We start from the raw sequence: 27,673 nt of genomic DNA, 5'->3' as shown, positions 1-27,673 counted from the left end.
TTACAGGTAGTTAAAATGTTTGCTTTAGGAAATTGAGAGGTTAGCATAAGAAGAAGGGCTTAGAAAGCTGGGTACATGTACATTACAGGAAAGAATACAAAGGATGTAACAACCCACCACTGGGCCAGTAATCAAAGAGCCTCAATCCTCACCACTGGCAACAGTGGGGGACAATGCAGCTCTCTGCATCAAGTGCAATTTCCCTTAAGAGCACACAGAGACCATAGTCAGTCCGGAGCTGGTTTCTCCCTCTTTCTCCAGATCCCTAATAAGAGTCTCCACTGGCACAGCTATTGAGCTGAGATCTCAGCTGAGTGGCCAAGCTAAGACCTCCAGCACCCTCTCTGTCCAACCAGTGCTTCTTGTCCCTGCTGTAGTAACTGACATACACACACTCTGAGGTTTGATTTACACACACACACACACACACACACACACACACACACACACACACACACACACACACACACACACACACACACACACACACACACACACACACACACACACACACACGCACACACACACACACACACACACACACACACACACACACACACACTTGGGAAAGGCTGGCACAGGTTTCCTAGCTATGCCCCCTTTTGCCCAGACTATAAGGTAGTTATAACTGCCACCAGTTAACTCCTTATCAGCTACTTTAAGCCCCTTAACAAAGTGTCCAATCTTGCTGTGTAATATTAATATTAATACAAATGGTAGTTTGACCAACAGCAAGGCTGTTAGGAGTGGCCCACACAGTGTCACCAAATAAATATGCAAGTACTCTTAAAACTTAAATATCTCTATACAGATCAGCCACAATGGAAGGTTTAAATATATCTAATATTGTTACATTGAAGCTGTTTTTACTGCATTTAACTTAATATTGCACTTGGAATCCTTGTTTGTTACTATTTGACTGTATTTGTAGCAAATTCTTCTGTGTAAGCTGTAGTAGCTGATTCATAGCATTTATAAGTGTTTGCTGTACCTGTTTCTGCCTGTTTTGTGAAAAAAAGAAAAAAAGAAAAAAATATCTCTTGTTTTTCCTGCTTTACTAGTTTAGTCCAGTTTCAGAGTTGCTGATTCCTGGGCTTTGGTTGTAGTTCCTGTGTACTGTTTCCTTGCCTTATTTGGGGAAGGAAGCTACCTTGCTTACCAGTGGGAGTGGGAAGCATTGAGCTGCCTTTGTCCAGTTTTGTGAGGTTTCAGCCAGTAACTAGTAGTTTATTGGTCGTTTTGGGCCAGTTTCTAGCTTTTTCCAGCCCCCTGGTATAAAATGCGCTAAACGCGTTAAGCAGATTTAGCTGAGCTGCCACTGTTGCACACTAGGGCAGTGCCGGTTAAGCAGGTTTAAACTATTCGGGCTACCTAAAGTCCACTCTTCAAATTTTCCCTTAAAACTACCTTCCTCGAACTATACTACTGATCAAATCAGCGTATCCTATAACTAAAAAGATCATCTCTACTTGACTCCAAGTAGACTATTCTCTATCTATTAAACCTAGCACTTGCTCCTACAGTACTTATTACCTTGATACGGCACTCTTGTCATAGATAGTACCCCAAAAAGGCAACCCCCCATTTGTCGGTCACCCACGTCCCCCGGAATCTTTTTTAAAGTTTTTCGTCTACCCTTCTAGCATGTCGAGGGATCAGTTGCTAGTGTCCTCTCCTGCTCAGCTGGTGAACCTGGGAATATTGAGGCAATGTTTCAATTGCCTCATGTACACAGACAACCCTCTCCTCCTCCCACAAAACACAAATACATGCGAGATGCAACTATACGGCCAAACTGGAGGCTGAGCTCTCTCAACATAGGACTGGCAAGACCAGTCAGGAGGAGAAGGTTACCACACACACTATAGACCCAGTCTCACATAGTACCATTACAACCTCAAATCATACACATAAACACACAAAGACATACTGGAGGCTCTGATCAAAAATCTACCAAAACAGCAGAGGCCACCAAAGCAGACACCCAAACAACCACCACCTCAGAACACAACATCCGCAACACATAGACCTCACAGTCAGAGTGTCAAACAGTCACAGCCCTTAAGGCCAAACACAATGCCAGACACACTAGTCATTGGTGACTCCATAGTCAGACACACTGATGTCCCGCCACCAGACTGAGTAAGGAGAAGGTCACAGTAAGCTGCCTGTCGGGCTAGAATCCGCCACATAACGCAAGCACTCAGGTCTCTCAACAGCAGGTACAAATATGACTCAGTCATTGTCCACGCTGGTGTAAACGACCTGAGACGCACTCTCCTTGGACTACATGAAAAGAGACATTGAGGAGCTCTCTGATTATGTAGCCCAGGCAGGTATGACCCTGACCTTGAGCAGTATCCTACCTTCACCAAGAATGATGCCACAATACAGAGATAAGATGATCAGCTTTAACAATTGGCTTAAACACTGGTGTCATTCAAAGGGGATCCAGTATCTGTCTGCCTGGGATGACATGCTGGACAAGCCACGCTGCTTCAAGGGATGGCTTGCACCTGTCACCCTGGGATTCCGGATATTGGCAAAGGCTCTTGCCACCCCATAGTGCCTTTTTAGGCAAGGCTCAAATTCTAAACCTACCACCCTAGAACACAAAAAGGAAAAAACTAAGGGTAATGCTGCTCAATGCCAGAAGTCTAAATCTCAAAATGCACGCACTCGAGGCCCTTCTCAGTATGGAGAACATCGATGTCTGTGCTGTGACAGAAACCTGGTTCAAGGCTCCTGAGAGCACCCCAGCGCTATCAGGTTTTACCTCATATCATGCGTTCCGGCCCCAAAATCCGGACAATACCAAGAAAGGAGGGGGGGTATCCATATTCATCAAGGACACCCACACCTCAAGACTGGTGGCAACGCACGATGCATCGGAGACCATCCAGGTGCAATTAACCATAGGCAAGACTGCTCTGCAAATTGTAGCATGTTACAGGCCACCCTCACTAACTCAGGAAACTCACATGGCCTTCCTGAAAACACTAGAGGGGATAAATGTGTCACCAAACACCATCATACTAGGTGACTTCAATTACCCTAATATAGACTGGGAACACTACTCAAGCCCAAACACCCTAGCCCAAAAGTTCCTGGAATTCATAAACTCAAATGCCATGGAACAACTAGTCACCATCCCCACAAGAGGAGATAACATACTTGATCTCATCATCACGAACATGGGAGCACAATGTTCAACACCGGAAGTATACCCCTCACTGGTGAGATCAGATCACAAACTAATCTCGCTGGAGGTCCTCATCCCACCCCACCTGAAATAAAAGACCACAGTAAAGAACTTCTCAAAAGCCGACTTCACACTTCTAAAGACTAGTGTGGTCTCCTTTCAGGCCCCGAGCGGCGGAAAACAATACTCAAGCCGCTGAATCACTTACAAACGCCTTCTACCAGCACCTGCAGGACTGCATGGATAAGGCAATCCCAAGCAAAACAAAGACTCTTTGTACCAAAGGCAAGCGTCCAGTCTGGTGGACCCCAGCCATAAACAAACTCTACAACAAAAGAAGGAAGCTACTACAAGATAGAGCAAAATCCTTAAAAGGTAAGACACCCTTGATCACTATAAGTAAAAAACTAAGAGCTCTCATAAAATCATCCAAAGCAAATTTCGAGAGAAAAATAGCTAAAGACTCAAAAGACAATCATAAGGCCTTCTTTAGCTATGTTAGAAACCTAGGAGGAAACTCCCAGATATGCTCAGAACTAGTTCAAAATGATGTGAAGATTACTGATCCTACAGACATTGCCAACATACTGGCTGACAGGTTCAGTGCAAACTTCTCCCCCCCATCCCCCCAAAAGGAGAGATATCTATACCAAATGAGTGCAGCCCCCAAACATCTCCAGCCCAAGTGAGAACTGCTCTCTCCAAAGCAAAAACACAGCATCCATGGGACCCGATGGTGTCCCCGGCTGTGTGCTCCATGAACTCAATGAGGAATTAAACCCACAGCTAGGACAGCTGTTTAATCAAAGTCTTACCTCTGGATACGCACTCCAGGAGTGGCGCACTGCAACTGTGGTCCCACTTCACAAAGGCGGTGCCTCCACAGACCCTGGAAATTACCGCCCATTAGCTTGACAAGCCTTATCTGCAAAGCCATGGAGAGGATCATAATGGACCTCATAAATAAAGACATAGGGAATTTGCAGACTTTGGATCCAACCCAGTTTGGCTTTGTCAAAGGCAGATCATGCCTTTTAAACTTGGTTGACTTTTGAAACAGTCACCAAAGCCATTGATGAGGGAAAGGCAGTCCATACAGCCTACCTCGATCTGGCTAAGGCCTTCGATACAATACCCCACTCGGGTATCATTGAAAAACTCATCAGCTTAAATGTTAACCCATACATCACAAGATGGGTTGCAAACTGGCTGAGTGACAGAACCCACAGGGTCAGAGTTGCTGGCGCCATGTCAGACTCAAAGCCTGTCACAAGTGGTGTCCCACAGGGCTCAGTCCTGGGCCCACTCTTGTTTGGCATCTACTTTTCCAAGTACAAGCAAACACAGGAGGGTTATGGCTGACAAAGTTTGCAGATGACTGCAAACTGGGCCATAGTAGAAAACACATCTGACACAGATATCCTTCAGAAGGGTCTCACAGAAACGGATAACTGGTGCCAGAGCCACGGCCTAAAGTTAAATGCCAAAAATGCATAGTCATACCCTTCGGGAAAAACAAGGTTACCCCTAGCTACCAAATAGGTGGCAATCCACTGAGCACAGAAGAAGTTATCAGGGACCTGGGGACCCAGGTTGATAGTAGTCTGTCATTCGACACCCATGTAGCTAAAGTAGTTAGGAAGTCCTTCTACATTGCCCACCTTATCATGAAGGGATTCTCATCTAGATCAAGGGAGGTCATAGTCTCCCTTTACTCATCACTCATCAGACCAATGATTGAGTACAATGCCCCATTCGGAATGTATCTGACCCGACACTTGCAGCAGCTGGAGAGGCCACAAAGTTCCTCACCAAAAGGATAAAGGGTCTCAAAAATCTGTCCTATGCTGCCCGACTGAAAGAACTCCAGCTCTATTCAGTCGCTTACCGCTTGCTCAGAGGTGACCTTTGCCTAACATACAAGGCCATGTCAAACCCAGATTTGATGAATATGCTTCACCTCAAAAAATCTAGATCCATCAGAGCCACAAGGGCGGGAGACTTAAACCTCGACACAGCTATTAATAGGACGTGCTGGAGGGATAGATTCATCACCTAAAGACTCCCTATGCTGTGGAACAAAATCCTGGTACATGTGAGGCAGAGCACCTCGCTGGCCTTGTTCAAGAGAAATCTTGACCAATGGATGGTTGTTCGCAGATATACCCCAGGAATTACCTCAGTGTCACTGCTCGACAGAGGCACAGCAAAATAATGGGTATAGTTCCCCATACTAAAGGGGTGGCGTAAGCCACAAAACGATGGGCTAGGCTTATAAATGCCCTCGGGCAGATAGCCTAGTATGAACCTATGAACCTATGAACCTATAATAATAAAATAACAAGAAAATACTCAGCACATATACACAGTGACATCAGAGTTCAAAATCACAACATTACAGGGGAGTCTCCAATAAATAAAGAAAAAAATCTAAACTAAACTTTGCTGTATTCCTAAATGTATCTAAGAGTTGTACCATTCCCTAGAAACTTACTATTAGAGCATGACAGATGTGTGGTGAATGGATCTTCTAGTTGTTGTCAGGTCCAAAACAGAATATAGAATACCCTGTCTCTCAAATTTATATCTCAAATATTACTGCTGGGACAGCTTGCAGAATGACACAATTTCTTGTCTTTTGACTCTATCTCAGGTGAAACCCCCTCCCCCACTGCTGGAATCTGGCAGTATTTAGCATCTACCTGTGAAAATACACAGACCTCAGATCTTTGGCAGATGCTGGAAGTCATACAACAATTGCATTCCTTCATGTTTCAAGACTAGTAATTATTTCACCCTGGCTGTATCCCCCTTTGTCACTAAGGATAAATACGTGAGTGTTGAAAAACAGGAAACAAAAAAGGGGAGAAGCAAACAATGGTGGCTACTGGATGAGGGATCAGGGTACAGCTGTGAAAGACTTCCTTCAGAGAAAGGGTGGCAAATTTATGGAATGTACTACCTGAGGCAGAGACATAGATCATAGGGGGTCTGAAGCTACTTTAGAAAGCATGTGGAAGCATTGCGTAGAAGCACTCTATAACAGATGGGCATTCTGCCATTATTCTTGTATTATTTGTACCCATACCTTATTTGTGAAGTATGTAGTTTATTGTACAAGCATCTTTTTGGAGTATTATATTAAGATTGTTTGGTGCTTTAATATAGTGTTTAACAGTAAAACACTGTTATTCAGGAACCCATGAGGAGCACTTGAATAATTTGTCCAAATAATAATAAAACTCCTCATTCTGACATTGGTCTTTATGTATGAAGTAAACTTTTAACTGTGATGATCTTGGTTATGGAATTCAGTTGTGAGCTACACTGAGGCTGGGAACATAGTCATTACATTTGCCTATGCTTGGCACTTAAATGCAGGTTTACTAATAAACACAATTGCTACAAATTACAGTTACTAGAGATAAAATAATCTAAATATTTCATGTGGCTTCTTAAATGGAAGTTACATGAGTTTTGCATAGTGTAGTTGAAAACTGCATCGTGAAAAATGTCACCAGATGTTTACCAAAAGATTTTTTTATTGTACCGATTTCTTAATTTGCTAACCTCACAGGAAACAACAGTCTCTTTCCAGGGTCTACCTGGGAGCAGTGTCTGGTTAAGTGACTTGCTCAGAGTCTCACAATAGGCAAATGGAGCTAGAAGGAATCAAACCTTGTATCTTGGGCAAAGGAAGAAACTTTTTAACTGCTCAGAGCATTAGTCCTTTGTGTTGTCACTTTTTAACTGCTCATAGCTGTAGTCCTTGGTGCTGTCAGTTTTCAACTACTCATAGCATTAGTTCTTGGTGCTAGCTGTCACAATGTAGAGAAGGAAATAGCATATATACTTCAGAATCGATATGCAAGTGCTGAAGCCTGTAAATTTTAAAGCACACGCACAGTGAAAGCACTTTCTTGCCTTTTTCAACCTCTTCTAATAGTGTAGTTGAGAGCTGCAGCAGGTAAACCATGGGACCTTGACATTTTGTTAGAATGCTACCTTTGTCTTTGGCTAAGACAGTAGAATACAAATACCTCTGGCTGACTTAAGAATAAACAATTTAAATGGCTGCATATGGCTGCAATATTTTGAGGATCATGTTTCTTCAGGGTGCATGCATAACCATTGTCCCTTACAGTGAGAGGCATTTCTAGCACATTACTCTACAGTACTATATAACTGCCAGGCTTTTGACCTTATTACTATAGTTCCAGTGTAATGAAAAAGCCAGGAGATCAGTGAAACTAAGGTGATAATGCCTTGTGTTTTAAGGGAGAAAAAAGGAATTAAGTGAGTACCATGCATGCCGTGACTAAATTACATTTTATAATCATAAATGGACAGCAAACAGTATAGCTTAATTCATATTTATGCAGTTAACTTCATGAAAGAAGGAAAAGATCTACTCTGATGTGTTCTGAGCTGCCACAGAGTGATTATAGATTAACTAAAGGTCAACCAAAGACATTTGATTTTAATGATAATTGCATTTGATCTGGTCTCATTGAAATTTGCACTAATTTAAAAGGCAACAGTTAGCTTCATGGATCTGCATTAGTGTTCGACACCATGGTGTCTCAGAAAAGCTATTATGTTTCTTTTTAAATGAATGAAGTAATGTACCTTCTGTCTTCATCTGAATTTCTGTTCTACATATTTTCTTTACTGATGCAGTGCAAAGTTGTCTAACCTATTATTAAACCTAGCATGTGGTTGCAAACATGCTGAGTAACAAATCAGATTAAATGAGCAGTTACAGGTGAAATTATTCCTTAAGAGCTGAAAAATGTGACCTCTTTTTCCTTGCTGTTTCATAGCTCTGACTGAGGCATGGGATATTCATTTGCACTTGAAACCCCTTCAACGTCCTTTTGAGGACATAGAAAATGTGGAGTTTAATGAAGTGAAGCCACTGATTGGTCCCCTGTTGCATGTGGTATGTCTAATCTGGGCCAGTTCTAAGCATTATAGCACTCCGGCTCGTATAATTGTTCTCCTTCAAGAAATCTGCAATCTTCTAATCCAGCAGGTAAGGGGGGGGGGTTGCTTTTTTTAAATTTTATGCAAATTTTGACCTGCTTGGTAGCTAGCATGAACTGTATACAAAGAGACAGAAACAAAGATGTAGAAGGCACCAGTTTGTTGTTTTCTTTTATATTGTCCTTGACTCTCCATGTCCAAATGACACCTGTATCTATCATCAATGACAAGCCTGGTGTAACTAAATTACCATATGTGACACACTGTAGATAATCTGGATGTATCTGCCAGGAAAGGACCTGGTTTTATGAGTTACTGAGAGATGTGTCTGCCCTTTTTGTTCCATTTTGCCAGCTGCTGGTATGCTGCCATTTTGAACCAAACAAAACAATGTGACATCCCATTTAATTACATAAACATTCAGTGGAGAAAATTCTTCAACATGGAAGAACCACAGGAGTAACATCTATTAACTATTGGAGAGACTAGTACAGTATCTGGTAATCAGTTTATGCAGTCTGAGGACTATACCCAGATATGCTTTTAGGGCACAATAGTAAAATTAATTGAGTTTGAATGGATTTGTTCCTTAAGATACTATTTTACCGGAGCTGAATTGCAAAGACTCTTCTAGGGAAAAATAACTCGTATGTTTATAAACTTGCAAATATTTTATAGCTTTGTCGCCTCACAGTAAGATGCTGTCCGGTTCGATTTTCAGCTAGAGCGTCTTCTGCGTGGAGACATGCATGAATGGGCGTACCTTCGTTGAAGGTTGTGCATCAGGGCAGGTAACTCGGCAAGTAAAAATCAACTACCAATCATTAGCGGACCAGAGTTCTGCTGTGGCGACCCCTAACGGGGAAAAGCCGAAAGACACAACAACAACAAAGTAAAGGCAGTAGAAACGGATGATTCACCTATCAGGTCTATCTGAATGTGCATTTTACATCTATGCAAACAATAGTTTTCTTTATTCTACTATGTTTCAGTGGTATGTGTTTCAAAACAGATAACTAGATCCTCCTGTCTTGTTGGAATCACAGCTGTTTGAATGTTGGTTACTTGATGTAAATGAAAGGAATGCTTTGCTTATATAACATGTTTTTTTTTTTTTTTGCCTATTCTGTATTGGACAAAAACAATTTGTTTTGTCTGAGTTGTAGCAACCTCAGAGCTTAAAGCTACTGGAATTGACTCAGCCCCAGACCCCCCCCCCAACTCATATCAATGTATGTTTCTCGACTTTCTTTGAATAATTTTAGGGTTTTCGCAACAGTCATAAAAGTGAATTCCAGCATTTGACTTCTGACTGCTATATGACTTTACAGCAACAAAATATACCTGATTTAATACAGAAAACTCAACTTATACACACACACACACACACACACACACACACACACACACACACACACACACACACACACACACACACCTTTTAATAGCAGCAGTTTTTAAGTGCCCTACAATGCCAGAAGTCTTTTTCAGTTTTTTGATATACTCTTTTATTATTTTATTTTCTATTTTTTGTCCGGTTGCATGGATCATCAACTTTGTCCCTGAGAGACCTTTCTCTCCCTGGGCTCAAATGTCCAGCATGGAGCTGTCCTTGGTGCGTGTGTGTGTGTGTGTGTGTGTGTGTGTGTGTGTGTGTGTGTGTGTGTGTGTGTGTGTGTGTGTGTGTGTGTGTGTGTGTGTGTGTGTGTGTGTGTGTGTGCGCGCGTTGGGGTGGGGTTGGTGAGCTCAAGAAATGAAGACTTGTCTGCTAAAACTAGAATACAGATTTAGGTCTTGATTGCACTGTTACTCTGAATGTTTTAATGAGGATGGCTTAAATATTAACACCTACTCCCTTACCATGGCAGTCTGCCATCCATGCCACTAAGGCACATAATTACAAAGTGTAACCTGGAATGCATGTTTGCTCTTAAACACTGTGCCATCTCTAACTGCAGTATGAAGTGCTGTTTAGCAATCCAGGAACATGGCTAGATTTAGAGCACTTGGGATAATGCCTTAGCATCTGCTAGGAGTCACCACTGTGGTAGATCATATTGCCACCATCTTCTTTGATGGGAGAGAAGCATTAGCTGCTCACATCTGTCCTTCCAGTCTGTTTCTCTCCAGTGCTATGGCTAATCAATCTCTAGTCATCCGGGTGACTATCAGAGCGTCATCCCTCTGTGCAGCACAGAGCTGTCAGTTTTTCCATATACTCTACAGCATGGAGCTGTCTGTTTTTCCATATACTCTACAGTATGGAGCTGTCAATTTCTCTGTATACTCTACAGCACAGAACTGTCAGTTTCTCCATATGGTCTGCAGCATGGAGCTGTCAGTTTCTCAATATGCCCTGCAGCATGGAGCTGTCAGTTTCTCCATATGCCCTGCAGTATGGAGCTTTCAGTTTCTCCATATGCCCTGCAGAATGGAGCTGTCAATTTCTCCATATGCTCTACAGCATGGAACTGTTGGTTTCTCCGTATGCTCTGCAGCATGGAGCTGTCAGTTTCTCCATATATTCTGCAGCACAGAGCTGTCAGTGTCTTCATATACGCTCTACAGCATGGAACTGTTAGTTTCTCCCTGCACTCTACAGCTCAGAGCTGTCAGTTTTTCCATATACTCTGTAGCATGGAGCTGGCAGTTTTTCCACATACTCTATAGTATGAAGCTGTCAATTTCTCCATATACCCTGGAGGATGGAGCTGTCAGTTTTTCCACATACTCTGCAACATGGAGCTGCCAGTTTCTCCCTATATGCTACAACTTCAATCTCTTTTTTTTCAAGCATCTGTTCCCCCTTTAGTATTATGCCACCCTCTGTTGTTCTTACTATCCTGAGTGTCCTTGTCATACCTTTCAGCATCAGACCACACTTTACTTGGCAACCTTAGTTCTCTTCATCCATGCATGCAGCCCAAGATTTTCTAATCTATTGTCATATGAACACATTATATTTTTCTGTCACTCATCTTGGAAAATCTCTTCTTAACCTGTGATTTACTTTTTTATCCTTAGCCAGCATGAGCTTCAAAAACTTCATCCAGCACTCGACTTGCATATAAATTCTCATTATTTGGTCAGCTTTACTGGATACATCCTGCTGTGTGGACAGTACTTTACATGTAGAGTAATTCTGACACCAAGGTTCTTCTCTTAAGCAGTTCTTCTAATCAAACAGTTATCATTTCCTTAGAATTTTGATGCTCAGAGTGAGTGCGTGAACTGCGGTGGTGGTGCTGCGGTAGCGTTGTCGCCTGACAGTACAACATCCTGTTCGATTCTCAGCTAGAACGTCTTCTGTGAGGAGACATGCATGAATGGGCGTACCTTCGTTGAAGGTTGTGCATCAGAGCTGGCAACTTGGCATGTAAAAATCTACTGCCAATCATTAGCGGACCGGAGTTCCTCTGTGGCGACCCCTAACCGGGAAAACCCGAAAGACACAACAAGAGTGAGTGCGTGACTTTGAATTTCTTGACCTTTATTCTAAACTACCAAATTTCAGACTAGGATTGCAATCTGTTACGACACTTTTTAGATTTGCTTTTCCTTTAATAAACTTAGATGCGATTCCACTATAATTTCCAAACAAGTAATTTTTTACCTCTTAACTCTTGAGTGATGTTTGATATAAGGAAGTGAAATGTACGTTCTGTGGTAATGCTTTTGAAACCTAACAAATCAGCTTCTCTTTCTTGTTACTGCCTTGCTGTCACAGTCACCATTTGTTACTTTCCTAGAAATGTTATCTTTCTCTTTATCTAAATACCTTTTCTTTGTCCAGTAGCCTTACACACACACAGTAATTTTCAGATGTTTTTATTAAGAGTAAAGTAAATTACTCCTACCCTATTACCTGATTTAGTAGCCATGGCGTCCAGCCCTAAAATTGGGCATCAGATTCATTCCCTGTGAACATATGCTAAACCTTATCCACAACTCTATTTTGATAAGGACATCAATCCTAATTTTCAAAAAAGTGAAAATGATTTTACTCACAACCAGGCCCATATTTACTGGCTTGTAACTCACATAATTTTAGTTCTTTACCCTTTATGAGCTGGTACAACTGTTACTATTCACCTTTCAATATGTTCCAGTTCTATATTCATAGAGTTAGAAAACAACTTTAATGAAGACAAACCAAACTACAATTCTTTCCCTCAGTATCCTGGGAGACTGCCCATCAGGTACTTGGACCTTATCAGTCCTTAAATTATGTAGGACCTCTAAAATGTCTGCTTCAAATATAACAACTTTTGTTGAGTGGTTTCCTTTGGCTTCTGTCTCAGTAAAGGCAGTACAACTAAATGTGACATATTGAGTCAGGTCTGGTAAAGAGATTTCCAATTATACTATGACCCCATTAATATTCCAAAACGTGCACGCTGATTGGCCAGCGTGCACATTGTAAATCGACTTATACTAATGGAAAAAGGTCCGGTCGCCTGGACTTTTTCCATTAGTATAAGTCTCTTTTAAAACACTGTCTCGCTATGTTAAAAGAGTTTAACATAGCGAGACAGGTTTAAAAAAAGCAACGGAGATCTCCGTTGCTTTTCTTAAAGCTGTCTCGCTATGTTTAACTCCTTTAACATAGCGACACAGTGTGTAAAAAGCAACGGAGATCTTGCTTTCTCTGTTGCTTTTTTTTAAACCTATCTCGCTATGTTAAATGGGTTTAACATAGCGAGACAGCTTTAAAATAAGCAACAGAGATCTCCGTTGCTTATTTTAAAGCTGTCTCGCCATGTTAAACCCATTTAACATAGAGAGACCGGTTTAAAAAAAAAAAAAGCAACGGAGAAACCAAGATCTCCATTGCTTTTTACTGTTTCGCTATATTAAATGGGTTTAACATAGCGAGACAGCTTTAAAATAAGCAACAGACATCTCCGTTGCTTATTTTAAAGCTGTCTCGCTATGTTAAACCCATTTAACATAGTGAAACAGCAAAAAGCAATGGAGATCTTGCTTTCTCCGTTGCTTTTTTTAAAGCTGTCTCGCTATGTTTAACTCCTTTAACATAACGACACAGTGTGTAAAAAGCAACGGAGATCTTGCTTTCTCCGTTGCTTTTTTTTAAACCTGTCTCGCTATGTTAAATGGGTTTAACATAGCGAGACAGCTTTAAAATAAGCAACAGAGATCTCCGTTGCTTATTTTAAAGCTGTCTCGCTATGTTAAACCCATTTAACATAGAGAGACTGGTTTAATGGTTTAAAAAAAGAAAAGCAACGGAGAAACCAAGATCTCCGTTGCTTTTTACTGTTTCGCTATATTAAATGGGTTTAACATAGCGAGACAGCTTTAAAATAAGCAACAGACATCTCCGTTGCTTATTTTAAAGCTGTCTCGCTATGTTAAACCCATTTAACATAGCAAAACAGCAAAAAGCAATGGAGATCTTGCTTTCTCCATTGCTTCTGGCCACAGCTCTGATGTACTGCGTAGGCATGCGCAGTACATCAGAACTTCATGATACCATACAGCTGTGGAAGGGCAGCAAAGAGGCATTATACAATGCCATTATTTAAGAAAAGTAATTATTTCTTTTCTTAAATAATGTCATAGTATAATAACCCACTTCTGGGTGTGGGTAATGCGGGATTTACCCATGGTTGTCTTTGTTTGGTCCTTCTGGCTTCGCCCTCTGGACCAAACCACGCCAACCGTGGGTAAATCCCGCATTACCCACACCCAGGCGTGGGTTATTGCTATAATGAACTATATAGTATTTGGAAAAAATCAATAAAATGTGTGTGTGTCTGTGTATCTGTGTATTTGTGTTTCTGTATGTGAAACCTTGACTGTGTTGCCTGACACTAAATAGAATCAAGCCTGACATAATTTCATTTTGGAGAAAATATGTAACTTTAAATTTGTGGCAGTTTTGTAATGAAGAATACACTTAATTGTAAAGTATTCATCTTTGACTAAACAGTTCCTGTTTGAATATATAGCAATAACCCACGCCTGGGTGTGGGTAATGCTGGATTTACCCACGGTTGGCGTGGTTTGGTCCCGAGGGCGAAGCCCGAGGGAACAAACAAAGCCAACCGTGGGTAAATACAGCATTACCCACACCCAGGCGTGGGTTATTGCTATTATTCCATGACATTATTTAAGAAAAGAAACTATTACTTAGAATATAAAAAAAAAAAAATAGAGTTATACTACCGGGCGACCGGACCTTTTTCCATTAGTATAACTCGATTTACAATGTGCACGCTGGCCAATCAGCGTGCACGTTTTGGAATATTAATGGGGGGTCATGGTATAATATATCTTATTCTCTTTCTTGTCTGCCTTTCCAACATGACAGTGTACTCCCTTTTTTCAAATATTTATTTAGACCATTTGCTAACTGCCACAGTCCTCCAAAATCCTCCACTTGACTTCCAAAGTGAAATGGTGAGTTCTCTCTTCACTCTGTAGTGTAACTGAGCATCCTATATACTTTCTGATATTTCGTTTTCTTTTGCAGTTATATGTTCTGATCTTAACAACTTTAGCTGCTATCTTTACTGCTTCTTTGAAAATGACCTCTGTAAATAGTGTTAAAAACATCTGTGCTTGAACTTTTAACTGCTTCTCATGTAGTACTTGAAAACCTACTAATTGTCTAACTTCAGCCTTCTTTTTCATTCATGTTTCACTATTGTTTCTAGAATAATGGCATTCCTCATGAAAACCCATAGTTCTTCCACATTCTTAACCCCTATGACTCCTATCTTTCCCTGTTTAGGTCTGTGAGACAACATCAGAAAATCCATCCCACTGTGATCATAAATCCTTTGTAGTGCATGGATTGCTGTGATTATGCTCAAATATCAATTACATGACATGCTGGTTCAGCACTACTGTGGCGTGAGACCTAATATTAGCAATGCTTAGAAGGGTGCTTAACAACAGTTAAGCACCCCTACACACTGTTGAGATCGCATCTGGTGCTAACTACTAAGAGCTCACAGTGCTGGCCAGTAAAATGCAGCAGAACTCAACCCTTAGAGAGGGTTACCAAGACTATAGATGAGGGGCAAATGGTGCATAACACCTACTTGACCTGGCCAAGGCATTTGATACAATACTCTACTCACATATTGTTGATAAACTCTCAGACATAGGCATAAATCCCTACATAACTCACTAGATTACTGGCTGGCTCACAGATAGGATCCAAGAAGTCAGGATCAGTGAGACCACATCTACCATGAGACTAGTCACCAGTGGAGTACCCCAGAGCTCCATGTTGGGCCGACTCCTGTTCAGCATCTACTACTTGAAAGTGAAGGCTAACTCACCAAGTTCAGAGATAACTGTAAATTGGGAGCTATCATAGATTTCCCCCCATGACAGTAACATCCTGCAAGATGGTCTAACACAAACAAATGACCGGTGCCAAAACTACAGATTAAAAGTCAACACAAAAAATGCCTTATAGTGCCCTTTGGGAAATCATCCACAAAAGCAAATTACTCCATTGACAAAACATTCCTAAGAGTTGACCTGATACTTAGAGATCTGGTAACATATGTAGACAATCTGGTCTATGACAAATATGTAGCCAAGATAGTAAGAAAATCATTAATGTCGCCCTATTCATAGAACAATTTTCTTACTGTCATTCCATGTTGTCCAATTTATTAGCAAGGGTATGGCATCCACTACTTCACCATTATTAAACCCATCATTGGGTACAATGCCCCCTTTGGCATGTACCTAACCAGGCACTTGCAACAGTTGGAACACCCTCAAAGGTTCCTCACCAGAAGAATCCAGGGTATGAATGCCCTCTCCCACACCTCAGATCAGGCTCTGAGTAGGGTTGGGTTGCACAGCTAGGCTTTCAAAGACCCACCCTGGTGGTCATTAGCTTAATCTAAACCTATGAACATGAAATGGGATTATTTCAACTCCATTTCTGCCTGTTGTCTAAAACATTACAGCTACTAAAAATGTATTTTGGAAACATCTGCTTTCCTTACACAGGGAATATCTCTTTAGATATGTAAAGCACTTCCCCAACTGCTTTACTGACTTTCAAAGCTGGCACAACACTTCACATTTTTTTAATTTATTTTATTTTTCTGTAACAAGTAGTACATGGAGTAGGTGAATTTCCATGCATTACAAAGAATTATGATCAGATCTGCGATCACAGCTTATTAATGTGTTCTCAGCAGGGATGCCAGGATTCACTTCTTGAGCTTTGCTGTCAAGGTGAATTTTTTTTGGCATCCATTGAATATATAATACAGAGGGTTACAATCAGTTCTTTAATCATAACCATGAAAACAAGTAAGGAAAAAAAATCAGGGACAGCTTTTAAATACTGCCCTAATTTAAATAAGTTACTTAAATGGACCTAAGAAGAAAAATATTCAGGGACTGTTGAGAGTGAAGGAATGTCTCTTCTCTTATGCCTGGCCATCAGAGCACTTTGGAGGTATGTACAATTTGTTACATACCTTCACAGCAAGTAAAAAAAAAAAATCAGGAGTAGTTTTTAAATACTGTCCTAATTTAAATAAGTTACTTACGTGATCATAGGAAGAAAGATATTCAGGGACAGTTGAGAGTGAAGTAACATCCCTTCCCCTTATAGCCGACCTCCACAGCAATTTGAAGGCACTGTTCCAGTTGTGTATCACACTGCAGTAGCCCTTAATAGGCATGCTCTTTTTTCCAATTCTGAAGTGTAATCACAGTGCTCCATGCACTACAAGCAAGTTACAATCGGGGACATGATCATAATCCTCTATGATCTAGTTGCAGAAGGTTTCGCATTCCCAATTGTTTCTGCTACGAGTGTCATCATCTTTATTGCCTTCCTTCCTTTTCACTGACTAAATCAGTCAGACATGCATACATGCATATATACATACATACATTCAAAATTATATGAGGATTAGATCACCTGCATTCTTCACTCACTCATAGTTTATTATTTTAGGGGCAGACCCCAATATGATCTGAATGCTGTCAGCAGTGGCTGATTATCAATGCCAACACTTGTCCTTTAGGGCTATTTTTATATTTAATTTGTAATGTTTTCATTTTGCTAACTAGGAAACGTCACTGAGACTATGGTAAAGGTATAGCTTACCAAAGTGGGATTGCTTGATATTCAAAGTCAAAGTAAACTTTATTGTCATTCAGATCAACAACTGCAGTCCATCACTGGATGAAATTTCATTGCTTCAGGCTCATGTGCATTGAAAACAGTTTTCACAAGAGGGTGAAGAAAGCATATAATGGAAAAAATTCTAGACAGTACAGATACAAATGCACACATAGATAACTTACCCACCACCATTTTAAGATAGGATAGCAGCATATCATAATTCACAGTTCCCATACTTGTGCAAGTAATAATTTAGTTCAGATTGCATAACTTAGATAAATAGAATAATTTCATTTTAGGACAGTAAAGACAGTCATATTGCACTTGTAATATTCTCACAGATTGAAGGAGTGTTGACATTGTTGAGGTTAGTTGATCAACAGTCTGATCGCTTGTGGAAAGAAACTATTCCATGTTCTACACCTGATGCTTCTGTATCATTCCCTGAAGACAGGAGGTGGAACAGTCCATTGTGTGGAATGATGCTTGTCCCTTATCAGTTTCATGACCCTGCCATAGCATCTGCAAGAGTATAGGTCCTGCAAAGACTGGGGGTTTGATCCTGTGATTTTCCTGGCCTGTTTTGGAACCTTCTGTGATGCCTTGCAATCTGCATATGAGTAGTCTCATACCAGACTGTGATGTTGTTTGTCAGTATGCTTTTGATCACGGCCATGTAGACGGTCATGAGGATGTGGTAGGGGAGGTTTTCTCTACATAGTCTCCAGAGGAAATGGAGGAATTCTTGGGCTGTCTTTACAAAGATGGAATTTTGTTGCCCAGCTTAGATAATCTGAGATGTGCATCTCTAGATATTTGGTGCTTTTTACTCTTTCCACTGCCATACCAATGATGGTGATGGGGGTGTGGGACCCTTGCTTCCTCCTGAATTTGACAATGATTTCTTTTGTTTTGTCAACATTTAGTGCTAGGTTATTGGTACACCATCTGGTGATTTGGTTCACTTCCTCTGTATATGCTGCCTCATCGTTATTTCTGATGAGGCCGATCACGGTGGTATCATTGGAAAACTTGATGATGTGATTTGTTTAATGTTTTGCAGAGCAGTCATCGGTCAGTACTGTGAAGAGAAGTGGACTTAGTATGCAACCCTGTGGAACCCCTGTGTTCAAGGTGATGCATCGTGAGTGGTTCTTGCCAATTCTAATAGTTTTGGGCCTGTCAGTTAGAAAAGTCTAGGATCCAGTTGTAGAGTGTATTTTGTATGCCTAGTTGACTTAGTTTAGGCAACAGCTGCTGTGGTATTACAATGCTGAAAGCTGAGATGAAGTCTATGAACATGTGTATGCAGCAATTTTTGTCTTCAGTATGGTTCAATGTATGATGTAGTGCCAGGGATATAGTGACCGTAGTGGAACTATTTGGTCTGTAAGTAAATTGTAAAGGATCAAAAGGCAGACAAGATGATAAATGCTCTTTGACCATCCTTTCAGAGCATTTCATCACCATCGGTGTGAGTGCGATGGGTCGGTAGACATTTAATGTGACTGGGGATGACTTCTTTGGCAGAGGAATGACGATGGCAGACTTGAAGCATCTTGGCACACTAGCCTGGCTTTTGAGATGTGTTGAAAACTGGTGCCAATTGATCTACACAGTCCTTGAGTAGATGACCCAGAATCATGTAAGGACCTGCTGCCTTACCTTGTGGACTTTTCTTAGGTTCTTCCGGACTGCCTCCAGGCTGAGACATAGCAGTGTGGCATCCCCTTCCATGGGTAGTTTCTTTGGTGAGGTGGTGTTTGTTTCCTCAGATCTGCTGAAGAAGGTGTTAAGTTTGTTTAGAAAGTCTGTATTATCTGCACATTATGTTGATGGAGGCTTGTAATCAGTAGTGCACTGGAAGCCCTTCCACAGCTGCCTAGGGTCCTTTTTATCTGCAAAGTGTTTTTGTATTTTTAGCCCATGAACACATTTTGCTGATCTTACTCCCTTGTTTAGGTTGGCCCTTGCAACTTGCAGGACAACTTTATCTCCAGACCTGAAGGCAGCATTACATGCTCTGAGTAGCTCATAGACTTTGATAGTGAGCCATGGTTTTTGGCTTGCCCTTATAGTTACGTCCTTCAGGATGGTTAGGTCCTTGACACATTTGGTGATATACCCCACTACTGTTTCAGTATACTTATCCAGGTTTGTATGCTGTTCTGTGGTGGCTGCCTCTTTGAATAAGTTCTAGTCAGTGCATTCAAAGCAGTTTTGCAGTGCTGAGACTGCTCCTTATGGCCATATCCTTTCTTGTTTCCTGGAAGGTTTTCCTCTTAGCAGCATGGGTTTTTAGGCTGGGATAAGCAAGATAGGTTTGTGATCCAAGCTGCCTAGGTGTGGGTGGGAAACTGCTTTGAAAGCTTACTTGACATTTGCATACACTTGTTCTAATGTATTTGCTCCCCTTGTGGCAAAGTTCACATATCGATAGTAGTGTGGTAGTACTGTTTTCAGCTTGGTCTGGTTAAAATCTCCTACCACAATATTCACACACTCAGGGTTCTTCTTTTGTAGTTTGTAGGATAACCTGTACAGGCTAGCAAATGCATTTGTAGTGTTTGAACTCTGAGGTATATAGACTGCTGTCATACAAATTCCCTAGGCAGATAGAATGGCCAACATTTAAGCGTAAGGTATTCAATATCTGCTGAGCAATGGCTGAAGGCAATCTCATTGTTATTACACCAGCAGTTGTTTACATATATGCTTTGCCACTGATGGCCTGTATCCTGTCCACTCTTAATAAGGCGTAATCTTGTATTCCCACAGGATAGTCGCTGATAGATGAATTTAGCCAAGTCTCTGTAAAAACGATTAAACCGCTATTTCTTACCTTGCAATTTGTGTTTAAGTCCAACCTGATGTAATCATTTTGCTGTCCAGAGATAAAACATTTGCCAGAAACATGGATGAAATTGCAGGCCTGTGTGGAGCTTTTCTTCATCCAACAACCCAAAAGCACAGTTCTTCTAGTGGAATGTAGCTGTCCCACTGAAAGTGACATCATTTTCAGAGATTTGCATTTCTCTGATTTGTGATGGTTATCAAGATGATTATGTTAATTATGGGGAGCCATACCTCTCAACCTCTTAGATCCAGAAATCCGGACAAAGCCATAAATAAAAGTGGGACAAATGCCCAAAAATAGGAACAATTTTTAAATATTACTCTTACAAACTTAGAAAGTTGATAGAGTTACAGATTTTGCATTAGCATGAATTTTATGAAGGATGTGAAGCCTGAAACTCAAAGGTCTGTCATTATTTTTGAACTTCAATCTTTTATGATTTACCACTAATTTGCCAGAAAAACACAATTTTATGAAAAACAGACTAAAAATCTGGACATTTTGCGAAAATTGAGAGGTGTGTGGGGAACGGACCTGGCAAGGGAGGAATAAATAGCAGATGCATACAAGAACAAGAACTTATAGCAACAAAACAGACAGTCGTCGGGCTGCTGTGCATAACAGAATGGAGCACTGATGTATTCCAATTCATTTACTAACATTAATATTTTAAACCAAAAATTAGGAGCTGTACTGATGAGCTATGGGAGTGATGTTTGAACATTATTAGAAATGTCTTATAATTTTGTTACATAGCCACAGTAAACTGAATAAAGGTAGATTCCAAGTGTGCTGTACTAAATAACACTGCATTGTAGTAATTTATAAAAGGCTGCAAAGTAACAGTGCATATACTACTAAATTAATGATATTATTCAAATCCCAGGAAATCCCTTAATACTTGTGCTTCAACAGACAGTTTTCCAGAATTTCCCTAAATTTTCCATTAAAATCTGAAAAAGTTTGGCCTTGAAGAAAGACCTTTAGCTGAAGAAAAGGCATGATGCAAGAGAAAGGGGCAAGATAAGGGAAAATGAGTCGTAACTAACAGAGGATCCCTTTGGGAAAAGCAAAGGGAGGGGGATGGAACAGACTGATCTGAAAACCACAAGTTAAGGACAGTGGAACATGAGGGGAAGATGGGGCAAATAAACCCAAAATAAAGCTGAAATTAAAATTCTCTGACTCTTCATTGGTTAGATCCTAATAAGGCATTGCAGGGAAAGATGCATAATCCTTTGGGATTAGGGTAGAGTGGGGCATTTTCCATTACAGAAACAAAGGACACTAGCAGAGTTTAATGGCTGAAAATCTTAAAACTGAGATAAAGGGTGCACTACTAAAACTGCATCTAAAAGAGAATGCATCCAAAAGGAGAACATATGTAGTACGTAACATGTCTATATCCTTAGGATATCGGTTCAGTGAATGGCCACATCGTTGAATGGTACTGCATCGAAAATAGTCCATCAAACCATTCTGAACTTAGATTGCATTACAGTGGAATCAGGAAATTTGCACTTTTTCCCACTGTAGTGCGATCTCTGAGTTGGTATATTTAGTTAGTGGGGGATGTGGGGGGTTCGAAGGACTGCATTTTTGATGCAGTTACATTCTGCGATGTGTCCATTCATTGAAATGATATACTCCCAAATGTGGCATTAGATGAGCTCAAACATAGCAAGCCATCTTCTTCACACAGGGTGGGGAGGGTTGGGGCAAGATACTCAAAGGAAAACTCCACCTTAGAACTTCAAAAAACATATTTGTTTTCATTGCATCTTTGTTTTTGAGCTATTTTAATAGGTTCATAGGTTCACATTTTCATACTAGGCTATCTGCCCTGGGGCATTTATAAGCCTAGCCCGAGTGTGTTTGGCTTTCGCCACCCTTAGATTTGAGTTTGCTGTGCCCTTTTTTTAAGGTTAGTTTACTGCGCCTCTGTCTAGTAGTGACACAGAAGTAATCCCTGGGGTAAACCTATGATCTCCCATCCACTCATCAAGATTCCTCTTGAAGAGAGTCAGTGAGGTGCTCTGCCTAACATGGACCGGGATTCTATTCCAAAGCAAAGGGAGCCTTTGGGTTATGAATCTGTCCCTCCAGCAAGTTCTATTTATTTCTGTGCTGAGGTTCAAGTCCCTCGAGCGCATGGTTCTAAGGGATTTTTATTTTCTGAAGTGGAGCATGTCCATTAATTCTGGGTTGGACATAGCTTTGTATGTCGGGCATAGATCGCCTCAAAGTAGGCGGTATGTGACTGAGTAAAGCTGGAGTTTCTTAAACCTGGCAGCATATGGCATCTGTTTGAGTCCCTTGATCCTCTTTGTGAGGTACTTTTGGGGTCTTTCTAGCTGCTGCAGGTGATGGGTAAGGTACATCCCAAAAGGGGCATTGTATTCTATGATGGACCTGATGAGGGATGAATAAAGGGGCACTGTTACCTCCCTTGATCTAGATGTGAATCCTTTCGTGATAAGGTGGGCTATGTAGAAGGACTTTGGCAATGTGGTTGTCAAAGGAGAGATTGCTATCAACTTGGGTCTCCAGATCCCTAATTACTTCTTCTGTATTTAATGGGTTACCACCTATGTGGTAATTGGTGGGCACTTTGTTTTTGCCAAAGGGTATGACTATACACTTCTTGGCATTTAGCTTTAGACCATGGCTCTGGCACCAGTTATCCATCTGTGAGACCTTTTTGAAGGATGTTCGTGTCAGCTGGAGAGTCAATTATGGCGCCCAGTTTGCAGTCATCTGCGAACCTGGTCAGCCATAGTCCTCCCGTGCTGGCCTGTACCTCAGAAAAGTATATGCCAAACAAGAGAGGTCCCAGGACTGAGCCTAGTGGGACACCACTTGTAACTGGTTTCGAGTCTGATATGACTCCGGCAATTCTGACTTTGTGTGTTCTGTCTTTGAGCCAGTTAGCAACCCATCTTGTGACATAGGGGTTTATGTTTAAGCTGGATAGCTTATCTATGATGCCCGAGTGGGGTATTGTGTCAAATGCCTTTGCAAGGTCTAGATAGGCTGTGTGGACTACCTTCCCTTCATCTATGGCCTTGGTGACTGTTTTGAAGAAGTCGACTAGGTTCAAGAGGCAGGATCTGCCCTTAACAAAGTTGAACTGAGTAGGATCCAGTGTCTGTAGGTCCCCAATGTCTTTGTTTATGAGTTCCATGATGATCTTCTCCATGGCCTTACAGATAAGGCTAGTCAGACTTATGGGGCGATAGTTACCAGGGTCCGTTGAGGTGCCACCTTTGTGGAGTGGGACCACTGTTGCTGTATGCCATTCTTTGGGTACATATCCCATAGTGAGGCTGAGATTGTACAGCAGTTTTACATGAGGGTTTAGTTCTTCTTGGAGTTCATGTAGGACACAAACCGGGACACAGTCTGGTCACATTGAAGCACTGTTTTTTACCTTGGAGAGGGTAGCCTTCACCTGAACATCTGAGATGTTAGGGAGGCTGCACTCTACTGCGATAGATATTTGCTCTTTAGGGGGGGAAGGGGGGGAGAAGTTTGCACTGAACCTGTCTGCCAGGATGTTGGCAATGTCTGTGGGTTCAGTGTATTTTTTGTCATTTATAATCAACTCTGAGCATATCTGGGAGTTGCATCCCAAGTTCCTAACATAACTAAAGAAAGCCTTGTGATTGTCTTTAGTGTCCTGTGCAATTTTTCTCTCGAAGCTGGCCTTGGAGGATTTTATGAGGTATCATAATTTTTTGCTAGTACTGATCAGAGATGCCTTCCCTTTTAGGGATTTTGCTCTATCATGTAGTAGCTTCCTCCTTCTGTTGTACAACTTATTTATGGCTGGGATCCACCAGACTGGACGCCTGCCTTTGGACGCTTGTGTTTTGGTTTTGTTTGGGATAGCATGATCCATGCATTCCTGGATGTGTGTATAGAATGCGTTTATATAGGATTTCGTGGTTTGGGCCGTAGTTTCCACTAGCCCTGCGGCCTTGAAGGATTCCACCTCGGATTTGAGAAGTGTGAAGTTTGCTTTTGAGGAGTTTTTCACTGTGGTTTTCTGGGCTGGGGGTGGGATGGGGTTGGGTTGTGGATATCCAGTGAAATTAATTTATGGTCTGATCTTACCAATGAGGGGAATACTTCTGGTGTGGAGCATAGGGTCCCCATGTTGGTGATGATCAGGTCAAGTATGTTTTCCCCTCTTGTGGGAGTTTTGACTAGTTGTTCCATAGCATTTGAGTTTATAAATTCCAGGGACCTTTGGGCTAGGGTGTTGGGGCTTGAGTAATGCTCCCAGTCAATGGTTGGGTAGTTGAAGTCACCCAGTATAATGGTGTTTGGAGAGATCTTCATGTTCTCCAATGTTTTCAGGAAAGCCGAGTGGGATTACTGATTTTGAGACAGTGGTCTGTAGCATGCTATAAACTGAAAGGCAGTTTTTCCCACTGTTAGTTGCACATGGATGGTTTCTCATGCTTCGTGCAATGCCACTAACCTGGAGATGTGGGTATCCTTGATAAATATGGATACTCCCCCTACTTTTGTGGTTCTGTCAGAGTTTTGGGGCTGAAAAGCATGGTATGAGGTATAACCTGGTAGTGCTGGGGTGCTCTCTGGAGCCTTGAACCAGGTTTCTGTCACTGCACAGATATCGATGTTCTCCATACTGAGGAGAGATTCGAGTGCGTACATTTTGAGGTTTAGACTTCTGGCATTTAGCAGCATTACCCTTAGTTTCTTGTTCTTTGTGTTTTCTAAGGAGGTGGGTTTGTCTTTTGAACCTTGTCTAAAAAAGGCACTATGGGGGTGGCAAGAGCCTTTGCCAGTATCCGAAAGCCCAAGGGTGACAAGTGCAAGCCGTCCCTTGCGAAGCAACGTGGCTTGTCAAGCATGTCATCCCAGGCTGACAGACACTGGATCCCCTTTGAATGACACCAAAATTTTAGCCAATTGTTAAAATCGATCATTTTGTCTTTATACTGCGGCATCATTCTAGGTGAGGGTAAGATGCTGCTCAAGGTCAGGGTCATACCGGCCTGGGCTACATGATCGGAGAGCTCCTTTATGTCTCTTTTCATGTAGTCGAGGGAGGTACGTCTCAGGTCATTCACACCAGCATGTACTGTGACCGAGTCATATTTGTACTCTCTTTGGAGTGACCTGAGTGCTTGCGTTATGTGGTGGATCCTAGCGCCCGACAGGCAGCTCACTGTGATCTTCTCCTTGTTCAGTCTGGTGAGCGGGATGTCAGTGTTAGAATCACCTATTACAAGTGTGTCAAGTGTGTTGTTCTGCCTTAAGGGCTGTGACTGTTTGGCACACTGACTTTGTGAGCTATGTGTTGCACGTGTTTTGTTGTGGGGTAGCGTTTGTTTGGATGTCTGCTTTAGAGGTCTCTGCTGTTTAGGTAGATTTTTAATTAGAGCCTCCGAGTATGTTTTTGTGTGTTTCCGTGTTTGGATTGCTGTTGTGGTAGGACTATGTGTGACTGGATTAGTGTTGTGTGATGTTACCTTCTCCTCCTGACTGGTTACACCAGTTTTGAGGTGAGAGAGCTCGGCCTCCAGTTTGGCTATATGGTTGCATCTCTCACATATGTTTGAACCTGTTTGGAGGAGGAGAGGGTTGTCTGTGTACATGAGACAGTTGTAACATTGCCTCAAGATTCCCAGATTCACCAGTTGGACTGGAGAGGAAACCATTAATTGACCTTTGGACATGCTAGAGTAGTATAGGGGACTCTTTTTTTATCACTTAATTAAAGAGGACCGATAGGGGACAGGGTAATTGTAGAGAGTATATGAGGATGTAGTGCTTTTAGTACATTAGTGCTAGATTGTAAGATTGTAAGATTGCTTATTTGGGCAAGTGCAGGGTCTTAGAATGAGAATATGGTGTTTAATTTGAGAAATAGAGTAGTTCTAAGGGAAAAAGTGAAGAGCAGACTTTGTGGAGCCGGGAATAGTTTAAACCCAATTAAGCGGCGCTGCACTATGCGCACAATTGCGCAAAGCCGCTCAGAAGCGGATTTTTATGCAGGGAACTTCAAAGAGCTAGAAATGGTCCAAAGCGGCCAATTACTGCAAGATTCTTGTGCTGAGGTCACTCCTTCAGGGACAGATAGGCTGCTCAAGGCTCCCCACTCCCACTGGTGAGCAAAGAAAATTCCTTCAATCCAAGTAAGGAAATGGGCAACACAGGAACTATCCAAGAGTCCAGAATACAGCAAAGCCTGTATAGGGGACTATTCTAGTTAAGGAAAGGCAGGAAACAAGGATATTCTTTGTTTTTTTTTGCCTCAAAATCACTCCAAGTGCATCTTTTACAATTTTAATGTGTTTCTCTCAAAATGGCGGATGATGGGGCCTGCCTTGGTAATGTGATCTTATTTTCTTGCTTTCCTTCCTTCTTCCCAGAATACATTTCAAGTCCTCTTTATATGACTCATGCCAGACATAAGGAAGTGGTGCTGTTTTCCCATGCCATTAAAATATAATGACAGGACTGTGAAGCACTGTCATGTAAACACACCTTCTGTAAAAGAGCTGCTTCTCTGTTTACCTGACTGAGCCCCATTTATCTGTCTGCCAGAGCTTGTTCTATGCTATAAATAGCTGTTCACTACCTGCAGCAAAAGAAAGCATATAAAAACAATTTTTTTGTAAGAGGAGTCTTTTGTAGTCCTAATAAACTTGATAAACCGCCCCCTATACTCTCATGCTGAGGTGTGAAAACTCACTGCAGTAAATAATCCTTGCTGTGACAAGTAGAAGGACTCTAAAGTTAGTCTGCCTGCTACTTCCCAATGCCTTCAGTGGGAGGATTTTTCTCTCTCATGAATAATGCAGACTTAAAATGCACTTTACTAATTCCTCAATTATTTCTGTCATGCTCCCCCTCCTTTTTTCTATTTCATATTTATTTATACTTTGGTAACCAGGAATGTGAACTGGTCCCAGGACCCTTTTCAGCCACAACATAAGCTGCACTGGCAAAGATAATAACAATTATTAAATGCACTCCTGTGCTAGCCTGCACTGCAATTTGAATTGTATTTACGGCTGTTTTAGCTGCTTGTCTGTAAAAAAAAAAAAAAAAAAATCAAAGCTTGTTTCCCCCCTTTCCTGTAACTAGTTTAGTCCAGATACAGACTTGCTGTATTCAGGACTGTTGGACTGTTGGTAAGCTTCTGAGCCCCCCCAAGCCTTTCTGTGTTAGAGGGAAGCCTTCTATCTTATCAGTGGGAGTGGTAAGCACTAGGTAGCCTATCTATCATGGGAAGAGTGGGTTTTGGCCCAGAAATTGTAGTTCATTGGCCGTTTGGGAAGTTTTTCCATATCTTTCTACTTTCTGGTTTAAAAGTCCTCATTTGAGTTTGGTCCCCACCTTTCCTGTAAGTAGTGTAGTCAAGGAACAGATTTGCTGTATCCAGGACTGTTGGTAAGCGTCTGAGCCCCCAAGCCCTTCTTTGATGGAGAGAAGCCTTCTAGTTTATCAGTGG

The 27,673-nt window shown here is 41.5% G+C and overlaps 1 protein-coding gene across 1 annotated transcript in view; it reads left to right on the top strand.

The window, feature by feature from the left end:
- Nucleotides 1-27,673, top strand: part of DNAH9 (dynein axonemal heavy chain 9) — a 3,419,770-nt gene that overhangs the window by 323,198 nt on the left and 3,068,899 nt on the right. The window contains exon 5 of the mRNA XM_044069722.1: nt 8,026-8,237. Coding sequence (XP_043925657.1) covers nt 8,026-8,237 — 212 coding nt within the window. The remainder of the gene's footprint in view (nt 1-8,025; nt 8,238-27,673) is intronic.

This window comes from Protopterus annectens, chromosome 4.part0 (genome assembly GCF_019279795.1).
Source record: "Protopterus annectens isolate FY-2018-M chromosome 4.part0, PAN1.0, whole genome shotgun sequence".
NCBI classification, from domain to species: Eukaryota; Metazoa; Chordata; order Ceratodontiformes; family Protopteridae; genus Protopterus; species Protopterus annectens.
Note: the sequence above shows the minus strand (reverse complement) of the source record. Positions and strands in the feature narration are given on the sequence as shown.